The following is a 26,406-nucleotide window of genomic DNA, read 5'->3' as shown; positions in this document are numbered from 1 at the left end:
ACCGCCGGGACAGGTGTGCAGCCGGGCGCAGGAGGGGGACCGGTGCAGCAGCCCTCTGCCGCCGTGTGCCGGTTTTCCGACTTGAGCGCGCGCCCATGGCGGCCCTGTAGGTGCGGGGCTGTCTTGGGCCCTGGCTGGGGACAGACTGACGAGGCCCCAGAGCCACGGAGCGTGCATCTAGCGGGGCAGACACGTTCCAGAGGAGCGGGGTGGAGGCCGCGGGAGTACCCGTCACCGAGCAGCGGGGTCCTCCATTCCGCTGCCGGTCAGCCAGGCTGTGCCGTCCCAGGGGACAGCGCCTGTGGAGGGTGGAAGAGCACCGGGCAGGAGGGGCCGCCTCCGTCCTACCTCTGCCGCTGAGCGGCAAGATGGCCAGGTGAGAAGGTGCCCGCCATCTGGCAGACCCGGCTTTGGTTCCTGGCCTTACAAGCTGTGCGTTATTGGCCGGTTTCTCCAAGCCTTAGATTTCTTGCCTAAAGATGGGAACATAACACATAACTTCATTGCTGGATTGTACGGAAGAATGAGTGAAATAAAGCATGTGAGAATATATGTGACTCTCTCAGTCAGTGCTTGTTTGATTTTGTTCTAGTCTTCTGTTGGCCTGGTTTGCTCATATATTTAATGGGAATAGTATGGGACAGTACCTCCTTGGCGGGATTGTTATAAGGATTAAATGAGATAATGCGTGTTAAATGCTTAGTACCTACTTGACACATGGTACTAAGTAAATGTTAGCTGATATCATTATCATTTATTTATTTATTTATTTATTTGTGAGGAAGATCAGCCCTGCGCTAACATCCATGCCAATCCTCCTCTTTTTGCTGAGGAAGCCCGGCCCTGAGCTAACATCTATTACCAATCCTCCTCCTTTTTTTTTTTTTTCTCTTTTTCCCCCCAAAGCCCCAGTAGATAGTTGTATGTCATAGTTGCACATCTTCCAGTTGCTGTTTGTGGGACCTGGCCTCAGCATGGGGGGAGGAGCAGTGTGTGGGTGTGTGCCTGGGGTTCTGGCCAGGCGGCCAGCAGCAGAGCGTGTGCACTTAACCGCTAAGCCACCGGGCGGCCCCTAATACATTTATTGATGGTCCCCCTCGTGCCAGGTTTTGTGTTAGGTGATGAAGTTTAAAAATGAAGAGTCCTTTACTGGGAGGTCCTGTACTGGGGAGGTAATTATACAATCAGGGGAGTACATACAAAGAGTAGAGGGAGAAGAAGGGGACAGCCTGACTTGGTCAGGCTAATCCCTTGAGGTCCTCTTGTCTTTAAACCAGACACCTTCGTCTAAGCGCTTCTGCTGCCTCAAATCACCATAGGAAGTGTTAAGCCACTGAAAGAGTGCTAAAGCTCAGGGTACTACTCTGTGGGCTTTTTGGGAGATATGTTGATTGAGTTAATGCTTCAGCGTATCTATACCATGATGGACCCTCCTTTTAGTCAATAATCAAGCATCAGCCATTTGATGAGTGCCTACTCTGGAGCAGTTCTTTGCTAGGGGCTGAGTGTACAAAGATGAATGTGACATGATGCCTTTATTCAGGCATGTTAGGGAAATTGCTGTGTAAACAAATTGTAATAGAGGCCTAGACATGAAGAGGTGGTAGCACAGAGGGAACTTGTGGATCTCATGGATAGAGTGGTGGGCCAGGAAAGGCTTTAGATTATTTTGGGTGCATGGCTTACAGATGAGAGGCCTAATTAGAACAGTGTATGCGAAGGGACCATATGCTGCTTTTGCAGGGTCCTTGGGAGGATTAAATGAAATGACAGCAGTAAGGTGTCTGGTACAGAGGAGACATTCAAACATCAGATCCCTTTGTATAACCTGTAAGATAAAATCCAGGACTCTAAGCCAGTTTTACAAGGCCCTTCTTGACTTGGTCTGTTGTGTGGGCAGTTAATGGGAACCGTTAGAAGGTTTTTTCCAAGGGAGTGGCATGATAAGATCTGCATATTGGAAAGATCTCTCTGGTTGCCATTGTGGGGGATAGATTAGAGAGGGTGAGGCTAGAGGCAGGGGACTTTTAAGAAGCTGATACAGATGCCTAAGTGAAAGAGAAAAGTGCCTGAATTAGGACATTGTTTATGGGGATGGATAGGGTAAATGCTGAAAAATATTTACAAGGTTGAATGGACAGGACTCCATGGATTGGATTGTTGGGGGAGAATGAAGAAATGAAGTTGCTTCTCACATTTGGCTCAAGTTTTTCTGGGGCACTGTTCTTGTTCCAGGCACAGTTTGGAGACTAGGAAAGATGAGCTGATGTGCTGGTTTTGGGATGGAGAGGCAGATAGTTGTGTGATGGTGCAGAGAACTCTTGATGAGAGTTTGTAAGGACAGGCTTCTTGTCCGGTTCCTGCCACTGCTTTTCTGTGCATGCGTGTGGGCACATCACTAGTGGCCCCTCGGAGGGGTCTCATGGAGTTTGAGCCAGAGTCCATCTGCTCTGAGAGGATCCCTCCAATGCAGATGGACCGAGAGGGAGGATGGGCCAAGGTGCCAGGAGCTGGATGCGACATAAAGTGAAGCAAAAAGGAGGCCTCAGAGTAGCAAATAGAAAACACCAACCAAAGCAAAAACAGACGAAGAAAGTAAGAAAGTAATTGATGGAACAAAAAGTAAGAATCTTAGCTGAAATAATATATTTTGTGGTCCTTCCCAGATGTTTGATGCTATGAAACAAGCTTTTGTCTCTGGTAGCTGGAGTAATAAAAATGTCATGTAGTGGAAAGAACTATGACTTGGGAACCAGGTAGACCTGGACAAGAATCCTGGCTTGTCTCTCTGGATTTATTTCTCATCTTGAAAATTGGGATGATACTGCCCACTTTGCAGGATTATTGTGAGGATCTGTTATAATATATATGTATAGCACAGTGTTTATGCATAGTAGATGCCATTTATTTAGCACCTACTATTAAAAAGTAACTGGGCTGTAAGTGACTGAGCACCCACTTTTGTTTAATCTCCTGCCTTATAGAAAGCAATTGAAGCTGTTTCAAAAAGGTGATAATTTAAGTTTTGGGTGTCTGGGGAAAGGGATCCCAGGATCTCATTACAGTTTTTAGCAACCTGCAAGTAAGAGAAAATTCTCATATCCCATTGGAGTGGGTTTAGATATGTCCACAAATTCTCTGATACTCTGTCCTTCAAGAGGAGGAGGTTAATCCTCTCCCCTTGAGTGTGGGCTGAACTTAGTGACTTGCTTATGAACAATAGAATATGGCGGAAGTGACAATGTGTGACTTCTGAGACTAGGTCATAAAAGGCATTGCAGCTTCCTCTTTGTTCTCTTTCTCGGATCACTCACTCTGACAAAGCCAAGCATCCACGTAGAGAGATCTGTGTATGAAGGAATTGAGGCCTCCTGCCAGTAGCCGTGTGGTGAACCCCCTTGGAAGCGGATCCTCTCAGTCCCAGTCAAGCCTTCAGCCATGTGTGCAACTTCATGAGAGACCCCCAACCAGAACCACCTCATTCAGCCACTCTCAGGCTCCTGACTCTCAGATGTGTGTGAGACCATAAATGCTATTGTTTTAAACTGCTTGGTTTTGGGGTAATTTGTTTTACAGCAATAGATCATTAATATACCAGTCTAAATTCTTCATGCTCTGGATTAAACCCGTATTCTATAACCTACTTCTTGAATAGTATCTTTTTTTTTTTCTTCTTTCCTTTTTTGTGAGGAGATCAGCCGTGTGCTAACATCTGCCAATCCTCCTCTTTTTTTTTTTGGCTGAGGAAGACTGGCCCTGGGCTAACATCCGTGTCCATCTTCCTGCACTTTATATGGGACGCCGCCACAGCATGGCTTGCCAAGCAGTGTGTCATTGTGCGCTGGGGATCCGAAGTGGCGAACCCCGGGCCGCCGCAGCGGGGCGCGCGCACTTAACCGCTTGCGCCACTGGCCAGCCCCCTTGAATAGTATCTTAATCACTAAAATCCATAAAAAATTGTTTATGGTCATAAAATATCAGTATTAAGATGCTACTCAGCTATTCTCTGTGCAAGGTAATTCTTTTTCTTACCTATTTTAAATGTGTTTCATACCTTTTGTTTAATGCACTTATTTACATTGTTAACATTTATTTAACACTCACTTGCTGTGCTGTGAGTCTTTACAAGTCATGTTAAATTCTTTCTGGAACAAAGTAAGATATAAATACATTAAAAATTCTATTTCTGGCCTTTTCCTGGAGGTTTTAGTTTCCAGCCCTTTAGTTACCTTGGTGATGTATCCAGACTCCCCTGTTAAAGTTTAGAGCCAGTGAGATTGGTTGTCCTACTCTATACCTGCACTGTCCATTAAGTAGCTACTAGCTACATGTGGCTATTTAAATTAATTAGAAATAAATAAGATAATAGTTCTGTTCCTTACTTGCAACAGCCACATTTTAAGTACTCAATAGCCCCATGTGGCTAGTGGCTGCCTTATTGGACAGTGCACATGTCAGGTATTTCAATCATTGCAGAAAGTTCTGCTGGATAGTACTGTTTATAATTTATTTTTTCTCTATAGGGAAGATTATGTTTTGGTTCTTGAGTGTTCATGAAATACTGTAACCCTTGGATACTACTTTCTATAATTCTTCTCATACTTAATCTGATACCTCATTGCTCTTCCCTGATAAACTTCTTAAATAAAGTGAGCATATCAAATTCACCGTATCAGTAGCATCCAGCATAGTGTCTAATAATTGTAGGTGCTTGACAAATTCTTGTGGAGTTGCTGCTATTATTCATTGTGCATGCTTGGTCTTTTTCTTCCATACTTATGCAGACAATTTTTTTTTTTTAGCTTCTGTCACTATGGCTTATTTTTCCTCTTTAATCTGTGGTTAGTCAAAATTGTTTTTCTGTTTACTTCCTTCAAGGTTTTCTACATCCTATTTAATAGTGCAGATATTTCCCTCCGTACTTCTGAATGCTTTTACCTTATAAACTGTATTTTCCTATATTTCCCTCCATCCTTCTGAACCCTTTTACCTTATAAACTGTATTTTCCTTTTTTTTTGGAAACACTTATTACATTCCAACATACTATGTCATTATTTGTAGTGGTTTCTTATTTATTCTCTGTCTCCTTCCAGAATGGAAGTCCCATGAGGCAGAGATGTTTGGCTTTTTTGTAATTATCCTGTTTGGGTAATGCTTTTTGAATTTGATGTCTTTCATTGGTTTGGGAAATTATCAGCTGGTATTTCTTCAAATATTGCTTCTCTTCCATTCTTTCCTTTCCTTCTAGGACTCCACTTACACATGTGGTAAACCTTTCATTATATTTTATGTGTCTCATAGGCTTCTTTCTGTATTTTCTATTCTCTCTGAGCTTCTGTTTGAAAATTTTTTACTAATCTACTTTCTAGTTCTCTAATCTTCTTTTCTGCTATGTCTAATCTGCTATCATCTGTTGTGTTCTTAGTTTCAGGAATTGTATTTTTGAGTTATTGTAGAATTTCTATTTGATTTTTTAAAACTAGAGTACTCTGTTGAAATTCATTTTGTCATTTACCTTCTTAAGCTTATTAGTTATAGTTATTTTAAAGAATGTGCCTGATAACTTTCCATTGTCAGTTTTTATCTTCTTGTGTTTAGTTATTTGGTCCTATCTTTTTTATTGAAGGCTAAATGTTGTGTGTGAAAAACTGAGGCCATTTCCAGAAATATTCCCTTTGCAAAATTAAAGCCAAAATCAATGTAAAAACTATTTCTTTTAACAAATGGTGGTGGAACAACTTGATATCTAATTGGAATAAAATGAAACTTGACCCACACCTTGCACCATTCACAAACAATATTTCAACATGGATTATAGACCTAAACGTAAAAGCTAAAACTATAAAGTGTTAAGAAGAAAACATGGGAGAATATCTTTGTAACCTTGAGTATAGGCAAACGTTTCTTATCTAGGACACAGGTAACACTAACCATGCAAGAAAAAATTGACTTTATCAAAATTAAAGACTTCCGCTCATCAAAAGACAGCATTAAGAAAATGAAAAGGCAAGCCGTAGACTGAGAGAAAGTATTTGCAATACGTATATCTTACAAAGGACTTGTTTCAGAATATATAAATTGCTCCTGTAACTCAATAGTAAAAAGACACCCAATTAAAAAATTGGGCAAAAGACTTCTGTGCTTTACAAAGGGAGACATACAAATGCAAACATATGATAAAGTACTCAACATCATTAGTCATTATGGAAGTGCAAATTAAGACAACGAGTTACCGCTTTATGCTTTTTAGGATGGCTATTAAACAAAAAAATTGAAAATAAGTGTTAGGATGTGGAGAAATTGGAACACTTGTTCATTGCTAGTGGGCATGTAAAGTGGTACAACTCCTATGGAAAACAGTTTGGTGGTTCTCAAAAAGATGAACACAGACTATGACCCAGCAATTCCACTCCTGGTATATACCCAAGAGAATTGAAAGCAGGGACTCAAACAGATACTTGTATGCTAATGTCCATGGTAGCATTGTTCACAATAACCAAAAGATGAAAGCAACCCAGTGTCTATCAGCAGAGGAATGGATAAACAAAATGTGGTATATACATAACAATGGAATATCACTTAGCCATAAAAGGGAGTGGGTTACTGATATATGCTGCAACACGTGTGAACCTTGAAAACATGCTAAATGAAAGAAGCTAGATATAAAAGGACAAATATTATTTGATTCCACTTAGATGAAGTACTTAGAATAGGCAAATGCATAGAGACAGAAAGTATATTAGAGGTTACCAGGGATTGGGGGGAGGAGGAGGGAGAATTTATTGCTTAATGGTTACAGAGTTTCTATTTGGGATATTAATAAAAAGCTTTGGAACTAGATAGTGATGATGGTTGCACAACATTGTGAGTATAATTAAAGCCTCTGAATTCTACATTTAAAAATGGTCAGGGCCGGCCCGGTGGCTTAGTGGTTAAGTGCTTGCGCTCTGCTGCTGGCGGCCCGGGTTCGGATCCCGGGTGCACACCGACATACTGCTTCTCCGGCCATGCTGAGGCCGCGTCCCACATACAGCAACTAGAAAGATGTGCAACTATGACATACAACTATCTACTGGGGCTTTGGGGGAAAAAATAAATAAATAAATAAAATTATAAAAAAAAAGAAAATAAAGAACTATTTAAAAATGGTCAAAATGGGGCTGGCCCCGTGGCTTGGCGGTTAAGTGCATGCGCTCTGCTGCTGGCGGCCTGGGTTCGGATCCAGGGCGCGCACCGACGCACTGCTTCTCCGGCCGTGGTGGGGCCGTGTCCCACATGCAGCAGCTAGAAGGATGTGCAGCTATGACATATAACTATTCACTGGGGCTTTGGGGGAAAAATAAAAATAAAAAAAAAATAGTCAAAATGGCAAATTTTATGTTAAAGAGATATTTTACCACAGTTAAAGAAATTAATACAGTCATACACTGCATAACGATGTTTCAGTTAATGATGCACCCCATATACGATGGTGGTCCCATAAGATTAGTACCATTTGGCCTAGGTGTATAGTAGGCTATACCATCTAGGTATGTGTAAGTATACTCAATGATGTTTGCAGAATGATGAAATCCCTGTCATTAAGCAACACATGACTAATGTAATAGACCAAATTCCATCAAATTATGCACTTTAAATGGGTGAATTGTAGCTATGTTAATTATATCTCAATAAAGCTGTTATAAACAAATAAAACCATAATGAGATACCTCTGCATACCTATTAGAATGGCTAAAATTAAAATGACTAACAGCACCAGATTTTGGCGAGGATTTGGAGCAACTAGAATTCTCATACATTGCTGGTAAGAGTGTAAATGTTGCAACTGCTTTGGGAAACATTTTGGCAGTTTTTGTAAAGTTAAATATACAGGTGCCTATGAGCCCTAGGTATTTACCCAAGAGAAACAAGAACATATGTCCACAAAAGACTTGTAAAAGAATGCTCATAGCAGCTTTATTGATAATAGCCAAATATTAGAAACAACTCAGATGTCCATCAGTAGGAGAATAGCTAAAACTTCTTGGTAATTAAGATTAATGAACCACCAATACATGGAGCAACATGGATGAATCTCAAAAGCATACTGAGTGACAGAAGCTAGACGGAAAGAGTAGGTACTGGATGATTTTATTTTTATCAAGTTCTACATTGGCAAAGCCAATCAGTGGTGATACAGATCTGAACAGTGCTTGTCAAAAGAGGTTGGGGATTGACTGGAAAGGAGGTTGAGGGAATTTTCTAGAGTAAAGGAAATGTGCTATATTTGGGGATATTGATTGTGTGTGTGCATTTGTCACAACTCATTAACACTTATGATCTGTGTATTTCAGTATGTAAATTATGTCTCAATTTTCTGCATGTAAATTATTACAATTCTTGCCACCCCACAGAAGAACTTATGTGAGCTAAATCTCAGCCAGCATGATTGAAGGACTTTGGGGAAATGTCACTGGCCTTTTCTGCTCACTATTTGAGAGTTATCACTAGTAGAACAATATTTTTGAGTTGTAAAATTTGCTGTAAGAAAAGAGAGAATTGGGCATTGTATTTTCTAGTGTTCTTAGTATACTGGGAGCTAATTAGGTTTTGTTTCACAGTTTTTATCTGTGCCAGATGGTGCTGTTTCCACAGCCTGAGATGAGCTGAGGTGATTGATATGTGAATGAATGAAATGCCTGAGACCAAATCTAGAAAAAAATGGAAGTAGTCTTCAAAGGATGAGGGAAGCGAATAGATGTGGCGCTGGATATTTCAGCTCATTGGCCACTGAAGATTGCAGTGTAAGGGTTCTTTTGGAATCTTGCATTGCAGGGATAGCCGCAGTATCTTATCATCTGACTGGTTTGGGACCTGAGATCTCCTTACTTGGAGGGGGAATTTATCTTAGCTTTTGTGACCTCTGAATAATACAGGGCTCCTTGTGAGTCTGTGTTGCAGAGTGACTGAAATAGTTTTTTTTTTTTTTTTTAAACAGTTTGTGTTTTGGGGGCTTTTTTCCATTTCCCCTCCTCTCCCCTGAAATGCACCGATATGAAATATTGATACCTTTTTGGACTCAGGCAGTGGGTTGGAGAGGAAAAAGGCTTTTCTGAGGCATAGGTCTGGTTTCAAATCCAAGAACATATTGCCACTTACTAGCTGTCTGAATTGGCAAATATTTTAACTTCTCTGAGCCTCAGTTTTCACATTGGTAAAATGGGTATTATAATAATGCCTACCTTGTAGGGTTGATGTAGGTATTAGAGTGTGCTGTGTGTAGAGACTCTGGAATGGTGCCTAGTACATAGTTGGTGCCCAGCAAACCCCAGTATTAACATTGCAGGCTCTAGTCAGAGTCAGGAGTGAAAAGAAATGAAATGTGTGGTCATTTTTGAGAATTTTGTGTATTTTAAAATAGTGCTTGTATAGTCTTTAATTTCACCGCCATTCCATGATCAGTTTCTTGTTTTAATAGGCTTTTGGAACTGTCTCTGGAACTTTAGAATAAGAAACATATAATAACTCAGTGGAAGAAAAATGGTTTTTCAGATCCAAAAGATGTGGGCAGTAATTTCTGGCCAAAATTTTAATTCCTTGGTAGAAAGGTATTTTAGCAATATTAAATAATGTTAGAAAGCTATAAGAATTTCCAGTAAAAATGTGAATACTTGAAAATAACTTAATGTTATGACTTGAGCAGAGGAATTTAGATTTTCTGTGGAATGACTGCTTTAGGAACTGACATTTAAAAAAACCATCCTTGTATACTCTAAGGACAAAGGAAATTGAAGCTTTTTGTTAGCTTTCATCCTAGTATTTTTGTTGGTTTGTTTACTTAGTTTTAAACTTTTGACAAATCAAAACCAATCAAATATATAATAAATGTTAATGCCTTTATGGAGGATGATAAACAGATAATTTAACAAGTGCCCTTGTATTTCACTTGCAAAATCAACAAATGTTAAAGTTTTGTCTTGTTCTCTCAAATTCCAAAACTTTAGTGATACTGTTAATGTCCTCTGTATTAGAACAAATTACCCCACAAGTTAGCAGCTTAAAACCACAAACATTTATTTTTTCACACAGTTTATGAGGGTCAGGAATCTGGAAGTTGCTTAGCTGAGGCGATCTGGCTTAGTGCGTTGCATGAGGTTGCAGTCTGCAGTCTTCTGAAGGCCTGACTGAGGCTAGAGGACCGGATTTCAAGCTCCTGGATTCTAAGCTCCTGGGTTCCAAGGTCAGGCACGTGGCTTTGGGCAAGAAGCTTGAGTTCCTCACCACTTGGACCCCTCCCGAGGGCTGCTCATGAGAAGGCAGCTGGCAGCTGACTTGTTCCAAAGCGAGTGATCCGAGAGAGTGCGCTTCAGATGGAAGCTGGAGTGTCTTTATAATCTTGGAAATGACGTACCCTTACTATTGTGTATTCTAATGGTCATGGGAGGGGTGACTACAGGAGGGGTCACACAAAAGGGTGTGAATACCGGGAGGGGGAGATCATGGTGGGGGGACTCTTTGTTTCACTTTCCTATCCCATTTCTCCCTCCTTACTTCATAAATGGTATGCTGTGTGAAGTATGTATGCTATATGCTCTGCAGTTTGCACTTTTATTTACATTATGTTTTTGAGTGCTACCAGTTTTCACACACAGAGCTAGATCATTAACATCAACTGTTTTATACTGTCATAAGAATACATCATAATTTATCTACCTTTTTTCTTACTGATGGGTATTTGGATTATCTTGAATTTTTGGTAATTCAAACAGCACTGCAGAGACCATCTTTATAAACATGTCTCCATGTATACCTGAGCCTTTGTTGTTTTCCCAAGAGCAGAATCGGAGGTAAGGACTTAGGTGAAGTAACTTAATTGGCGGTGACCCTCAGCAATCAGGAGTGTGGGAGAGGGAAGCTAGGCGTGGAAGGAGAGACAGCCAATGTCAGGATGCCTTACTGAGCTGGTAACTGTTGTGGGCTACTGGGGCTCAGTCTCACTGGGTGTCCCTGAGGAATGCATCTCTGAATTGTCCGAATGTATGGCTGGGTAATTTATCTATTAACCTGTTCCCTTTTGTTTGAGAATTGCCCTGGGGTCTTTAACTAGATGGACCAAGGGTGTGGAGTGAGGGGGACAGTGAGCATTTGTTAGCCTGCTCTTTTCCTTAGACCCCCTCTTGCCTGATACTGTCCACTCTGCCCCTGACTCTTCAAGGTTGTAGCTAGTTAGAGTCTAGAAGAAAAGACCTACGCAAGAGTGTTAGTGCACCGAGCTGCAGTCTCCACTGCTACAGCCTATCCTGAGGCTGTAATTGGTAATAATCATCTCCCTTCTGCACACTCCATTCTAGATTTCCGTTACTTTTTGCCAGCAGTTTAGCTAGGCTCTGATGCTAAGGGGTCTGAGCCCTTGGTTGCCTTTCTCTTGTCAGTCTGTGGTTGCTGCAGTTGCCAGATTATGGTTTTCCCTAGACATGGAAGTACCAAGAGAAGTCCCATCAAATTCCCCAGTTCCAGATCTACCCCTCCCTGCCCCCATCTTTTAGTAGCAGCCCTGGCTCTTCTTGATAATCAGAGTCAGTTACTCCTACCAGTGTAGTAACTACTTGCTTCGCCTGCAAGTCTACTGGCTTGAGGATCCCAAAGTGACCATTCTGTAGATCTAGTTTAAGGTACACTAGATCCCTTTCTGTGCTCCCTGATGGAGGCCTTCTTCCTCTCAGACATAGGACTTAGTCCAGCACAGTCTAGAGTTTCGGGTTGGGAAGCACAGGTTCTGCAGGTGAGTCCCTAGGAGTGGTGAGGAAAGGGGCCAGTTTTTCTTAGGGTTAGTTTTTCTCTTTGAACCTTTAGTTTGCTGGCTCACCTTGAGTCAGAGATTTGTTATACAGCAGTCCCCCCTTACCTGCAGGGGCTATGTTCCAAGATGCCCTAGTGGATGCCTGAAACCACTGGATAGTACTGAACCCTATATATACTATGTTTTTTCCTAGACATACATACCTATGATAAAGTTTAATTTATAAATTAGGCACAGCAAGGGATTAGCAACAATAATTAATAATAAAATAGAACTGTATAACAATATACTGTCATAAAAGTTACTGTAGATCTTAGCAACCTCAGCAAACCATTTTTTTTCCTTAGTAAGTTGAGAACTTTCACCTTTTCATTAAAGGAAGCACTTTACAGCTTCTCTTTGGCATATCCGAATTCCCAGCATCACTACTCTTCTGCTTTGGGGGCCGTATTAAGTAAAAGAAGGGTGACTTGAACACAAGCACTGTGATACCATGATAGTGCGTCTGGTCACCAAGGTGGCTACTAAGTGACTCATGGCCGGGTAGCATATACAGTGTGGATCCACTGGACAAAGGGATGATTCACCTCCCGGCAGGATGGAGCACGACAGCATGAGATTTCATCACACTACTCAGAATGGCATGCAATTTAAAACTTAAGAATTGTTTATTTCTGGAATTTTCCATTTAATATTTTCAGACTGTGGTTGACCAAGGGTAACTTAAACCGTGGAAAGCGAAACCGCGGATAAGGGGAGACTACTGTGTTTTCTCTCTCTCTAGGCGCACTCCTCCCTGTATAATGGCTTTACATTTTCCTCCACCTATTTCCCCAGTGGCCTAAAATCAGATCTTCTGTTGGTGATATATGTCATACTGATGTTGGAGGTATTGTGTATCTGGTCACTAAGCTGGCCTGTGTCTTCGACCAGGTCCTGTCTGTGAAGCTCTCTTGGCTTCCTCCTGATGTTGGAGGTGCATAGCTTTACATGTAACCTCTGCATAGGGCTGCATTGAGTGTAGCTCTTTTCCTCCCCCTTCAGATGCAGGGGAGACCTGTCCCAGCACTGAGTTTCACGTAGTGGCTGTGATCGCCACAAGGTGTAGGGGGCTTTCAGTTCTCATGATCCTGCCAGAGTTGAATTGCAGATAGCCACTGCCCATTCTGAACATGTTCTACTCTTTGGTTTTATACATGATTATAGCTGAGCGTTTCCATTCAGTTTTTGGTGCATGGAGATATTTACTTTGTTTTAAAGTAGATATATATATTTATAATTTTAAAAAATAATCATATGATTACATTGTTTGAAATGGAGGGGAGATGTTTAAAGCGTGAACTCCTTCCTCACTGCACTTTTCATTTCATAATGAACTACTCTTTTACATGTCTTTCTCCCAACTTGATCGCGACTTTGTTGAGGGCCAGGACTGTCTTCTTTGTGGTATTTTCTAGCACAGCTCCTGGTCCATTTTGGGTGCTCAGTACATGTTGAACTGAATAGAGCAATGAGGAGCCAATGGCTGTAATGAGAAAATCACTTCTTAGCGCTGACACAGCCGGTCAATAATGATTGCTCTAATTACTCAAAAGCTATTAATTCAGTTTACTTACTTTCATTTATTTAATCATTTCACATATGCTCTGTATCTTGCTCTGCGTTTAGTGCTACAACTATAGTTGATACAGCATAAGTAACTATATCTCTTCTAACCACTAAAGTTTAAGAATAGCTCAAATGCTGTAATATTAAATTTATGAATATAAATGTCTTATGCCTCCATTCCTTTGCTTATATATACATTCCTAATTTTCCATCAAGATTTAGTTACCATTTAACTCCCCACTGAAAGCCTTCTTTGACCCTCTAGATGCCTCTGCCCTTTGTTCCCTTTGGCGCTCTATGCTTACCTGTTTCAAAGAACTTCTCGGAGAATATTAGAGTCACTTAATCACCTACCAGTCCCACTAGAATGAGAGCAACATGAGGGCAGGATTCTTATTTACCTCTGTATTCTCAGTATCTACTTTAAGACATAGCACATTATGAGCACTTGATAGTATTTTTATTATTTCCTTGAATATTTAATATTTCTTGAGTCATTAAATATAAAGTGAGAGCATAGAGGAAAGACTCTAGTAGGGAAGGTATAGAAAAATTATCAACTATGACAGATGACTATGATTTCAAGAGGTAGAAAATGTCTTGGTATTCCTAATTGCTTGTATAACTATATTGACTAACTTTCTTGAAGAAAGGGAATAGATTGAGCACTTTATAGGTCAACAGACTACAGAACTCAAAAATAAACCTATTCATTTGTGTGTATACACACATTCACATAGGTTTTCCCCAAACATTACTGAACTCTGGCCTGAAAGAGTCTTTGATGCATGAAAAACAAAAAAACAAAAAATGAAACAAAACAAAAAACCCACACAAGTTGTCAGTTTAGCTAAGGATGCCATATGGCATCTTGACTCAACCATGATTCAGATCAACTCTGTTGAGAGAGAACATCAATTAAGTTACACTATAAAAAGAACTTTTCAGAGTGTGATGATAATTTCCTTTATTTTTACCTATGCCATGAGCTGGAATACCACATGGAACTGTTTGGTAAGGTGTTCTGACTCAACTTCAAAATACAGATGTGGTCAGGGTGAGCTACCCCTCACATTCAATTATCTTAAATGGACAAAGTAGACCGGAAAAAGTTTGAGCCAGCAAATCAAAATAAATAAGGTTAGAATTGTGACCAACAGTACCCTCAGAAGAGCGTTTCTTAGTTCTTTCATTCTTCTAGTCTTTTGTAGTGGTCCCTGGACCCAAGGGCATGGTAACTGGACTGTGGGCAAGGACACTTACTCCAAGTCAAAGGAACCCTGGGACTAACTCTAGGCTGAGTCAACCTCTCTGATGGCCACAAGCTTAGAGAAGTCATATTAGAGTTAAGATGATTTGTAAGCAAGCGATCCTCTCATTGTAGCCATTGAGGAGTGTATATATATAGTGGTTAGAAAAGTGCATGGCACATAATAAGCACCATTTAAGTGTTAGTGACTATCATCATCATTGCGAATATTATAAAACTTTATCAAAAGACATTAAAGAAAACTTAAATGGTAATATGTCTCACTACGTGACAGGAAACCCCATTAGTGTAAAGACATCAGTTCTCCCCCAAATTGATCTATGTCCCCCAAATTGATCTGTGGTTTCAGTGCCATTCAAAATAAAATCTCAACAGGGTTTTTGCTGGAAATTCACAAGCTGATTTTCTAATTTATATGGGAAACTCCTAGGTTTTCTATTATTCCCTGACTCCTTTAAGGCTTTGTATGAATCCTTTTCTGACTCCTCAGCTTTTAAAACCCTTCCCATGTGCTGTCAGCAAAATTACATATGCCCTCAACTTCTCTGAACGTTCCTTTCATCTTCTTGATCTCACTGAAATATGGCTGAGGACATGCCTTTCCCAGAAGGTCTTCAAAGTGGGAAGCTGTTTTCTCCTGTATCTAGTGTACTGTTTGGCTTGAAGATGTATAGGTATTCTCCTTGATTGTCATTGCTGCTTTCAGACCTTTTCCCTCCATAACCTCTCCGACTTTTCATCTCATACTCTCAGAGTATACCACGTATATAATCTCTTTGGCTGTTAAGAGAGATCTGTGGGTCACTCCACCTCATTCCTTGAAGAATTTAGCTCTAGTTCACTGTTAACTGCATTAATTCTCTTCTCCTACATCTTGGTTGTTTCAGTATTTGTGTAGATTATCCTTTCATTAGTCTGGCCTTTTATTTCCTTGACTTTCTCTCCTTTAGTGAACTTGACCTCCAGCCCATCTAAGCACACGTTGCCGTGTGCTACCCAGGCCTTATCATTAACTGTAGCTGCATTCCCTCCACAATCTTAATTTCAGGAGTCCCACTCTGGCCACCCATTTCATCTTTTCTCTCTAGGTCCGCTCCTCCAACAAGTCTTCAACCCCACCAGGACCTACAGTCTATTGATCTGCGACTTCCTACTTTTTGTCCTTTTTGTTCCTCACGTTCAGATTTCCCTTCTTAATCCAGTTTAGACCTATGGATCAGTAATAAAAGCATTTCCCTGTATACATCCTCAATTCTCTTGCCTCTTCTTTTAACTTTGTTATACTTTCCTGGTAAAAGTCCAGCTCTAGTTAAATCTAGCTTGCTGTTTCCTTTTCGCCTGCACCCAAATAACTGAACAAGGGTAGAGAAAAGCTTAAACCATAATGATTGGTCTTTCTTTAATTTTTTTTTTTTTTTTGTGAGGAACATCAACCCAGAGCTAACATCTGACACCAGTCCTCCTCTTTTTGCCAAGGAAGACTGGCCCTGGGCTAACATCCATGCCCATCTTCCTCCACTTTATGTGGGACACCTCTGTAGCGTGACTTGACAATCCGTGCATCGGTGCGCGCCCAGGATGCGAACCTGGGAACCTGCAAACCCTTGGGCCTCCGAAGCAGAGCGCGTGCACTTAACCATTGTGCTGCCGGGCCGGCATGATTCGTCTTTAAATTGATCATCACTAACCTCGGGTGGGCATTTAGTGCTGCCTGGCAGTCCTGCTGTATTTCCCTAGTTCGTTTAATCTCCTGCCTTCTTGGTCAACTGTTTTATGCCTTTTGTTCTCCTTGTCTTCAGTGCCTCTCCCTCATCCTCATTCTCAGCTTCCTATTTTACTTGGAAAATAGGAGCAACCAGAAGATAATTTCCAGGAACTCCCATCACTCTCTCTACCCAGCTACCTGTGTCTGTGCCTGTAATCTGCCTTCCCTTGTGTTACTGTGGATGAACTGTTTTGCTCCGAATGCTAGGCCCCCTCAGATCTGCACTAAATTCCACTCCCTTTTGTATTCATTCCTCCAACAATTCTCTTTTTTCCCCCTCCTTTTGTTAAATCACCAATTTTACTTTTTCTCTTGGATTATTTCATCAGTTTATAGATCTGCTATAATTTTTCCCACCCTAAGAAAAATCTCTCCCTCATCTCCCCGAGCCATGATCTCGTTTTTCTTCTCCCCTTCTCCGAAGAGTTTTTTGTATTCAGCTACTGCATTTTCTCTTTTCTGTTGAACCCATTCCACCTTGCTAAATCCAGTGGTCTTCATCTTAAATCCTTATCTTATTTGACCTATCAGCTGCATTTGATGTGGTTCATCACTTCTTTCTCCTTGAAACACTTTCTTCACTTGGCTTCCAGAACACTACCCTCTTCTGATTCTCCTCCTACCTTATTGGCTATTCTTCCTCAGGTCCCAGAGCTCAGTCCTGAGACCTCTTATCTGTCTAGGTTACCTGTGCTTACTCCTGTGGTGACCTCATTCAGTCTTGTGGCTTTAATACTTTCCATTTGCTGGTGACTGTAACATTTTTTTTAGCTGGACTTTTCTCCTGAACTCCAGCCTTGTACGTTCATCTGCCTACTCCACATTTCCGATTGTATTTCTAATAGGCACCTCAAATTTAACAAATCTCAAACTGAACTCTTGATTCCCCTATCCTCCAAATATCTTCATGTCAGTCTTTGCCATTTCAGTAAACAGCATGTCTGTTTATTGCTTAGGCCAAAGTTAGGAGTCATCCTTGACTTCTCTTTCTAAAATACCCCTCATAGCAATTTATCATCAGATCTTATGGGGTCTACCTTCAAAATTTGTCCATAATCTGATCTCCGCTTACCATTTCTGCTGCTGCCACTTTTTTCCCCAAGAATAGCTTCCTAACTGGTTCCTGGAGTCTTTTCTTTCTCCCCCTACGATCAGTTCTTTACAGAGAAGCCAAAGGGATCCTTTAAAAATGAAAGTCAGATGATGTCACTCCTCTAGTCAGAACCCTCCATGGCTTCACATCAGGATAAAAGCTGAAGTCCTTTCGTGGCCTACGGAGCCTGTGCAGTTTGGCTCCGTCTTACCTCTGACTCACAGTACACTTCCATTCCCTTGTCGGCCTTCTTCTAAGCTAGCACTCCGCTTTTCCTGTGACATCCCAGATATGCCGTTGCCTTCCAGCCAAGCTCTTCTCCCAGAAAGGTGCATAGTTTGCTTCCTCACCTTCTTTACTTCTATGCTCAAATACCACTTTTTGTTTTTTTTTTTTTATGAGGAAGATCAGCTCTGAGCTAACATCCATGCCAATCCTCCTCTTTTTGCTGAGGAAGACCGGCTCTGAGCTAACATCTGTTGCCAATCCTCCTCCATTTTTTTTTTTTTTTTTTGCCCCAAAGCCCCGGTAGATAGTTGTATGTCATAGTTGCACATCCTTCCAGTTGCTGTATGTGGGATTCTGCCTCAGCATGGCCAGAGAAGCGGTGCGTTGGTGTGTGCCCGGGATCCGAACCTGGGCCGACAGCAGCGGAGCGCACACACTTAACCGCTAAGCCACGGGGCTGGCCCCCCACTTTTTAAATAAGGTTTTTAATAAGGTCTTATATACAGATCTTTCTCTACCTAAGAATATAGAGACATTCTCTATATATTTTCTTCCAAAGTTTTATAGTTTTGCCTAACATATATTCCTGAATCCATCTGGAGTTACTTTTTTAGTAGAGTTATAAGTAGGGATGCAATTTGATTTTTTCCCCATGGATGACAATTTTTTTATCTTTATTTTTTTGTGAGGAAGATCAGCCCTGAGCTAACATCTGCCAATCCTCCTCTGTTTTTGCTGAGGAAGACTGGCCCTGGGCTAACGTCCATGCCCATCTTCCTCCACTTTATATGGGACGCCACCACAGCATGGCTTGACAGGCGCTGAGTGGATGTGCGCCCCGGATCAAAACTGGCGAACCCTGGGCTGCTGCAGCAGAAGCGCGCGCACTTAACCGCTTGCGCCACCGCACCGGCCCCAGGATGACAATTTTTATAGCACCTGGTGTAGAACAGTCCAGCCTTCCCGTACAGATCTCTAGTGACATTTATCAAGTTTCCCCATAGACATAGTTCTGTTTCTGGACAGTCTATCCAATGGTTTATTTTTCCACCTCTGTGCAATTTCACCTTCTGTTAGCTTCCTTCACTTGGTGTAGTGCATTTGAGATTCTGTCTGTTCTGATGAAAGATGTATTTTGACTGTGGTGAGGACAATGGGAAAGGGGGAAGCATGTGATTTTTTGGGGGATAGGAAGAGAACGGATACGTTTGGAACCCTTTAAAGCAAGAGTTGCCAAGCTGTCGTCTGTGGGCCAATTCTGACCCACTACTTGTTTTTTTTTTTTAATGGCCTTTGAGTTAAGAATGGTTTTTACATTTTTAAATGGTTGGTGAAAAAGAAATAAATAAAATTTTGTGACACTTGAAAATTATATAAACTTTAAATTTCAGTCCACAAAAAGAGTTTTATTAGAACACAGCCATGTTCATTAGTTTAGATATTGCTTATGGCTGCTTTTGCACTACAGCGGCAGAGTTGAGAAGTTGTGACAGAGATTGCGAGGCTCTCAAAGCCTAACGTATTTACTCTCTGCCTTTTTACAGAAAAAATTTGCCAGCCTTGCAAAATGGATTCATCTGGGCTGTCAGGGACAGCTTGAGAGTCCTGGATGTGACAGAAGAGGGGAAAAGAATGCAAAAAGGAGAGTTTTGAGGTCTGCAAAGATGAATTTCAAAATTTTGCCCTAGGCTGTCTCTGGCAGGAGATAGAAATGTTTTTATTTTCTGTTTTTGTTCAGTCCAGCCCAGTAAAATCAGTAAGCAGAGTTTATGGTTTTAAATAACAACTAGTGATTGTTATTTTAATCTCTGAACTTTGTGTGTATTTGAGTAGTTTTTCTTAGTGACAGTGGTTAAACCACTCTAAACCACATATGCCAGTTTTTAATTAGATCTAAGGTATTAGAATAAATCTTTTAACAAGTATGAAAGTCTTAGTCGTGGCATTACAGTGACTAGCATTTAGTTTCCTTTTCAGTGGGAGGTCCCACCTGATGAAGTAACTGTAAAATATGTGTACCTATAGGATATGAGACCTAGGTAACCTGTTACATAAAACCACAGGTAGTTTTCTTTAATTTTACTCAAATAGGACTTGCCAAGATTAAACCTACAGATCTGTTCAAACTTGAAGGAAATAAAATTCTACCTTTTGTATAATTTAAAGGCTTTTTTTTCATTCTGTAATGTAACATTTCATTTATACGTTATCCTTAGGGTATGCATTCCTATCTAATAGGAATGTCTAACGGTTGAATTTTAATTGTCCTTGTAAGTACTTTCTGCCTTCTGTGAATGAAGTAGCTAAGCCTTTTAAAGTCTTTGTGAATATTTTGTGTTAGTTTGGTTAAAGCAGAAATGACAGCAATTTTTATTATTAATAACATTTGTAATATAGGAACGATTGACTGATCTTTACTAGCTATTTCACTGTCGTTAATCTTTACACATATTTAGCTCTATTGTCTTGACAGTGAACATAGAATTTGTGGACAGAGTTTGTTAGGACTACTTTGGATCTGTAATGCCAAATAGCTTTCTTTCAAGGTTATAGAGAAGGTAAAGAAGTATAGAAGAGAGTTAAATGCTTTCATAGTGTTTACTGTTAGTGAATAAAATCTATAGCTATTTATTATATGGCTCTAGAGGAAAGGGTTTTTTTCTCTCAGCCTTTATAGAGGGGTACAGATGTCTAAGAAATAGTCTCTGCTCTCAAGAGGTTTAAAATATAGTTAATCAGGTTACAGCTCATCTTCCCTCCCTCTCCCCCTAAGCTTATCCATTGTATCATTTAGTGGGAAAGGAGAAATAAGAAGTTTGTTAAATATCAATCGTAAGATACCTACATCTTAAAATATAACCATTTTTCAAGTTTTTGAGTTCAAGATACGTGGATTTCTTAACGAGAATGGAAGAGTTGAGCTGATGCCCCTTTTTCCAGTTACTGCTGCAAAGTGCACTAATTCACTGCTCACATACATCAGGCCTAGTACCTGACTAAGGCACGTGCTCAGTAGGTGTTTGGATTACATACCTAGTCTGTGAAGCAATCAGATCCACGCTGAGTATGCAGGTAGTCTCACCACTGTTTTAAACTTGAACAAACAGAGTTAGTGTTATGCCAGTTCTGGGCCCTGAAGACACAGAAAAAAATTATAGGCTCTATTTTTCCGGGATCTAGAGTCTAGCTGGGGAGATAGATGGATAAGTAAATATAATCTGATCTGGATAAGTGTTATTCCAGTCTTATGGACTGAGTTCCAGTGGACCATAGAGATGGGAGCTGATTCACCTGGGGTAGAGGAGGAGTTTCACCAGGGCTGAGTTTTCAAAAGGCCTAAAAGGAGACGCAGGATTCTTCCAGCAGAGAGTTGGGTGGGGATGGTGTGGAAGGGGCATTCTGGTAGAGGGCATATATTTGAGCAGACACAGAACATTAGTACTTAGTGTTTTAGGAATCCTTGGGTGTGCAGCCTGGGGAGAGCAAATGACAGTGATCACAATCCGAATTTATTTTCTCTTTATACTGCAAATGTGAATTATTGTGTGCTGAATAGATGCTGCCATGATTGCTGTTTAGTAGCTATTAATAGTTATTTGTATTTCAGGAATATTTTGATTGGCCTTAGCTCAGTGAAACATTTTTCCTTTGGTTAAAAGTGTGATAAAGGAGAAAGGCATGATGCATATGTGACAAATTAACATGTAACTTTGGGAATTATTTACAGATAGTTCATGACTTATTAATTGTTCTATTGGAGGATCAGTTATCCAGTTGGAGTATCAATTGGTTGGAGTATCACTTATCCAGTTTTCCTAAGAACAATGCTTTTATCTTGTTTAGTCTACCATAGTTTGATTCCAAAAGCTTTTGCTGTGCTAGATATCAGTTTTGAGTAAAACAGATGTTAGGATTTCAAAGAGTGACATCAGGGAAGACCATTCACATAGGAAGGTGGTGCCCATGTGCGGCGTAGCTTGCAGAGAACCAACTGAAAGAAATCATATTGATTTCTTTTTTTTTTTTGGTGAGGAAGGTTAGCCCTGAGCTAACATCTGTTGCCAATCCCTCTTCTTTTTGCTGAACAAGATTGGCCCTGGGCTAACATCCGTGCCCATCTTCCTCTACTTTATATGTGGGATGCCTGCCACAGCATGGCTTGATAAGTGGTGCCTAGGTCCACACCTGGGATCCAAACCTCTGAACCCTGGGCTGCCGAAGTGGAGCACACAAACTTAACCACTATGCCACCGGGCTGGCCCCTATAGTGACTTTTTTATCACAGGTGTAAATACACATTTCTTAGCTATCTTAGTAGGGAAAAAGAGGCTTTATTGTAGATGATTCAAGTTGTATAGTTCTTTTATTTGGCTGTAAGATTGATTAATAAATGTCATCAAAACTTTATGCTGGTGTTGCAGATAGATGCAATTAGATTTATTCTTTGTTGTAGAAATAGTGATCACTCCTGGCATTCTTCAGAATGTTTTAAACTATTGGGTATTTTCTTAGCATGTTAATGTCTGCATTATTTGGTACTCTTTTTAAAACTATCTTGAGAGTGTTAGTGAATATTCTTTTTATGGCATATTATCACTGAAAGTGGCTTACCTACTTAATTGTTTAATACAATTATTGAGGGAAGATTAATGCTGTCCCCTTGAACTTTCACTTTTGAATTTGGTCACTGAGACACTGAGACAAAGCTTCATGATCCACATTTAGAGAGGGCTGATGGGGGAGATACGGCAAATTATTTTATGTGTGATTTCCCAATTTTCAATTGATTAATTTACACTCTGCCTCTTTCCCAAAACAAATTTGAAGTGTCTTAAAAAATAAATACATGGGGCCGGCCCGGTGGTGCAGGCGGTTGGGTGCGCGCGCTCCGCTGCGGCGGCCCGGGGTTCGCTGGTTCGGATCCCGGGCGCACACCGACGCACTGCTTGGTAAGCCATGCTGTGGCGGCGTCCCATATAAAGTGGAGGAAGATAGGCACCGATGTTAGCCCAGGGCCGTCTTCCTCAGCGAAAAAAAAAAAGAGGAGGATTGGCGGATGTTAGCTCAGGGCTGATCTCCTCACAAAAAAAATAAATAAATAAATAAATAAATACAGTTAAATAAAATAGGATCAGGGAAGAAACTGGAGAGAAGGGAAAAGCCAGATAGGAAAAATAAGGTTAGTACTCAAAGTCATGCCATGGGATTCACAGTGTTAAAGAGGGTCATAGATTTGACTGCAGACTTCTTAAACACCCAGACAGAGAGGAAAACATGATAAATAATGTGATTTATATTATCTATCCATACAATAAAAACCCATCGCTTGCAGTACAAGTACTCATGTCCTGAAGCTCAAGGAGAGAAGTGTCTGCTCTGGGCTCCGGGAAAGGAGAGATTTGTAAAGTGTCTCCACCAGCCCCTCAGCAAGGACAGTAACTTGGGGTGATTCTGTGTCAGGAGTTCTGTATAAATATGCAGCTCTCTGGTGGTATGGCTTAATCCAGGGGTGAAATGGAGGATTCCACAACGAGAACAAAAGGAGAAAATTCATATGGCCAGAACTAGTCTGTGAAAATCTCTTAAATTGTCCAGTATAGCAATTTTCCTCCTAATAGTAAAACAGATTGCTGTTTCTTTAGAGGTGCTGTTTCTTTAGAGGTTTCACAGAATGAGGAAGTTGGCTTGCATTTAGGTGCCATGTTGCACAAAAAAATTCTTAACTTCATAGCTCTGTAATGATAGCTAGTGCAGGCAGTGCTCCTGGCATGAGAGGCGTGTGGGAACTGAGATGTCCAGGGGGGACAGCCACAGGTTCATTTTCTCCTCTGGGCAGGCACTCTTCGTGGAAGAGTGCTCTCTCACAGTGTCCTCTGTCTGTCTGTCTCTCTCTGTTTTCCCCCGGCTCCCAGTCTCTGTCGTTGAATATATATAAGCTCAGAGCACGTGTGGCTTCTCTGTATCTAGAGAATGGATAGTATGTTTGCCCCCCAGGCAATCCTTCATGAATAGGTTTCTCATAATTGTACTTTAGGTACATATTGGGTGACAGAGGGCATGGTTATATTCTCTATCTAGAACGTGAAATACAAATGTTCTGTTTTGATTTAGGGCAAATCCATAGGTATAAACAGTCACCTTAAATTGGGATTTGGATTGTCATTGGGAGTGGAAATACTGAAGTCAGACTATTTCGGTTGGAATTGTGGCTCTGCCAGTTATTAGCTGAGCCTTACAGGCAAGTTACTTAAACTTCTCTCTACTTCAGTTATTTTTAAAGTGGAGATGACAGTATTGGTTTTATAAGGTTAACGCAAAGATTAGATGAGATAATACAGGTAAAGGTTGGTAAGAACAGTGCCTGGCTGAGCCTCAACATGTGTAGCTCTTTTATTTTGTGTTGTAAGTTAAGGAGCTGGAACAGACAGGCCTAGCCCACCTCCCCACAGAAATAAATACAAGCAGTGTTCTGAACAGGACATTTGGAAATTAGATTCTTTTTTTCTGGTTTGTAACAATTTTATCCTTTTTCAGAGAAACAGCGCCCAGGACTATCTTCCAAAGAGTCCTGGATATCTTAAAGAAATCTTCTCATGCTGTTGAGCTGGCCTGCAGAGATCCGTCCCAAGTGGAACATCTGGCTTCCAGTCTGCAGTTAATAACAGAATGCTTCAGGTGTCTCCGAAATGCTTGTATAGAGTGTTCTGTGAACCAAAATTCAATCAGGTAGTATTCTTTGTAGTTACATATATACCTTTGATTATATTTCTTTGTATACGTGCATGCTGGTTCTTTCATATTGGTTTATCCAGTAGCAATCGTTTTGGCATTACAGTGTCATCCATTGTTGTTACAAGACTATCTTTACATCTCCAGGGGAGAAGTACTCTGCGGATCTTACCATTGGAGACTCTTAGACGAGTATATAATGGTACAACATGTTTAACGTTAGGGTTTGGTTAGGTTTCTTATTTGTATTTATAGTATGTTTTGAAGTATTTGGTTTTCTACATAGCACAGGGATTTGAACTTAATTTTAATTCTTTGATCCTAGATTCTGCCTGCCTAAATGCATATGCAGTTCTGGACCTCACTTTTCTTAGTTATAAATGTTTGGTTAGTTTTGGTGTTTTAGTTATCCTTTGTTTACTTTGAACAAAGAGCACGTTTTGTAAATTTCTAAGATGACCTCTTAGGATTTCCTTAAGATTGTATAAAAGTTGCAGGCTCTACTTTACCTAGTTTATAATGTGCACATTTTTAAAAGTAGTTAAAAAGATGAGCAAGAGAATTGCCCAGTGCTGTTCTTGTTCTTTTACATGGTACTGTCTCCTCCCAGAACTGATTTTATGGAATCTGCTTTTTATTGAAAATTTTTACTTGAGATGAAATCAGAAGCCATGAAGAGCATGATCCCCTTTCTTTCCTGGACTTGAATGTAGACAGAGCCTCCAGGCCTCTCTGTCACTGCTGTGATGGGTGAAGTCGGGCTGGTCCAGAAGCAACTGGAGGGACTCCCTTTGCTGCCTAGACAGTTTTATACCTGAGGCTTTGATATGATTAATGAGATTTTTAAGATCAAAGGAAAGGGGAAAAAAGCTAGGGTTGTCTCACTTCAATTTAAACCAAAGATGTTATCCATTTGCAGGTAAATGGATAGAAACAATAATAATCTTGATGATAATAGTTAACATTTAAAAAATGTAACTGGTTATGTGCTAGAAGCAGTGGGCCAAAGGCTAGTTTATTTTTTCCCTTTCCAGGCAGGGAGGCTCTCTAGTGTTACGGGGGAGGGAAAGGAGAGCCTTAGAGCAGAAAGTTGGGCTGTGGGCTGGCAACTCGTCTTTGTGCTTTGCCAGCCTCGTGGGGAAGGAAGCGGGCATTTGGTGAGCCCACCCTGAGCACCAGGCTTTGTCCCGAGAGCTTGACTTGCAGTATCTTGTTTGATCCTTAGAACAAACACAAGAAATAGTATGCTACTATTTTTCCATTTTTACAAAAGAAGAAACTGACTCAGAGAGGTTCAAGAACTTGTCCAAGAGTCACTCCTTCAGTAAGTGATAGAGCCTGGGAATGTTGTCTCTGATTCTAAACTATCTGACTCTAAAGCTGAGCTCAGGAGCAGTTGCCATAACCACCCCAAGACACACTTTGACGTGTTGTGTGTGCCTGTGCCATCCTTTAAACAGCCATGTGACCCTGGGCAAGGGCCTTCACCTTTCTGAGTACCAGTTTTCTCCTCTTTAAAACAGGATGAGCGATATCTTCCCCACAGGATTGTTGTGAGTTTTAAATGAGATTACCTGGGTGAAATGTGCGCATGGTGTGCTCAGTAAATGTCATGTGTCTCTCCCCTTGCCTCGGAAATGATAGTACACTAAATGTTTATGATAATATTACTTTCTTTGAAAACAATTAATTTTTATTACTTTCTTTTTTGAGTGTAAAAGTAATACATATAAACTATAAAAATTCAAACATTACAAAAGTAAATAATATGGCAAATAAAATATCAGCTGTCTGCTGGCAGGGCCATCAAACCAAGGGCTATACTTTGTGGTTATGGATCTTTTTATTGCATGCAGCTTATGGTTGGGTTGAAGTGAAGATGAACATTTAAGACTGTTAGTTTTTCTGCCTGTTACCTTCTAGGATTGTATTA

At 40.6% G+C, this 26,406-nt stretch overlaps 1 protein-coding gene across 2 annotated transcripts in view; it reads left to right on the top strand.

Moving 5' to 3' along the window:
• Positions 1-26,406, top strand: part of ATXN10 (ataxin 10) — a 185,644-nt gene that overhangs the window by 446 nt on the left and 158,792 nt on the right. For both annotated transcript variants that reach the window (XR_009223868.1, XM_058568147.1), the window contains exon 2: positions 24,279-24,470. Coding sequence is in view for 1 of the 2 variants with exons in the window: in XM_058568147.1 (XP_058424130.1) it covers positions 24,279-24,470 (192 nt within the window). In the remaining variant the exon portion in view is untranslated. The remainder of the gene's footprint in view (positions 1-24,278; positions 24,471-26,406) is intronic.

Source organism: Diceros bicornis, chromosome 25 (assembly GCF_020826845.1).
Source record: "Diceros bicornis minor isolate mBicDic1 chromosome 25, mDicBic1.mat.cur, whole genome shotgun sequence".
NCBI classification, from domain to species: domain Eukaryota; kingdom Metazoa; phylum Chordata; class Mammalia; order Perissodactyla; family Rhinocerotidae; genus Diceros; species Diceros bicornis.
This window is presented reverse-complemented; position numbering and strand designations above follow the sequence as displayed.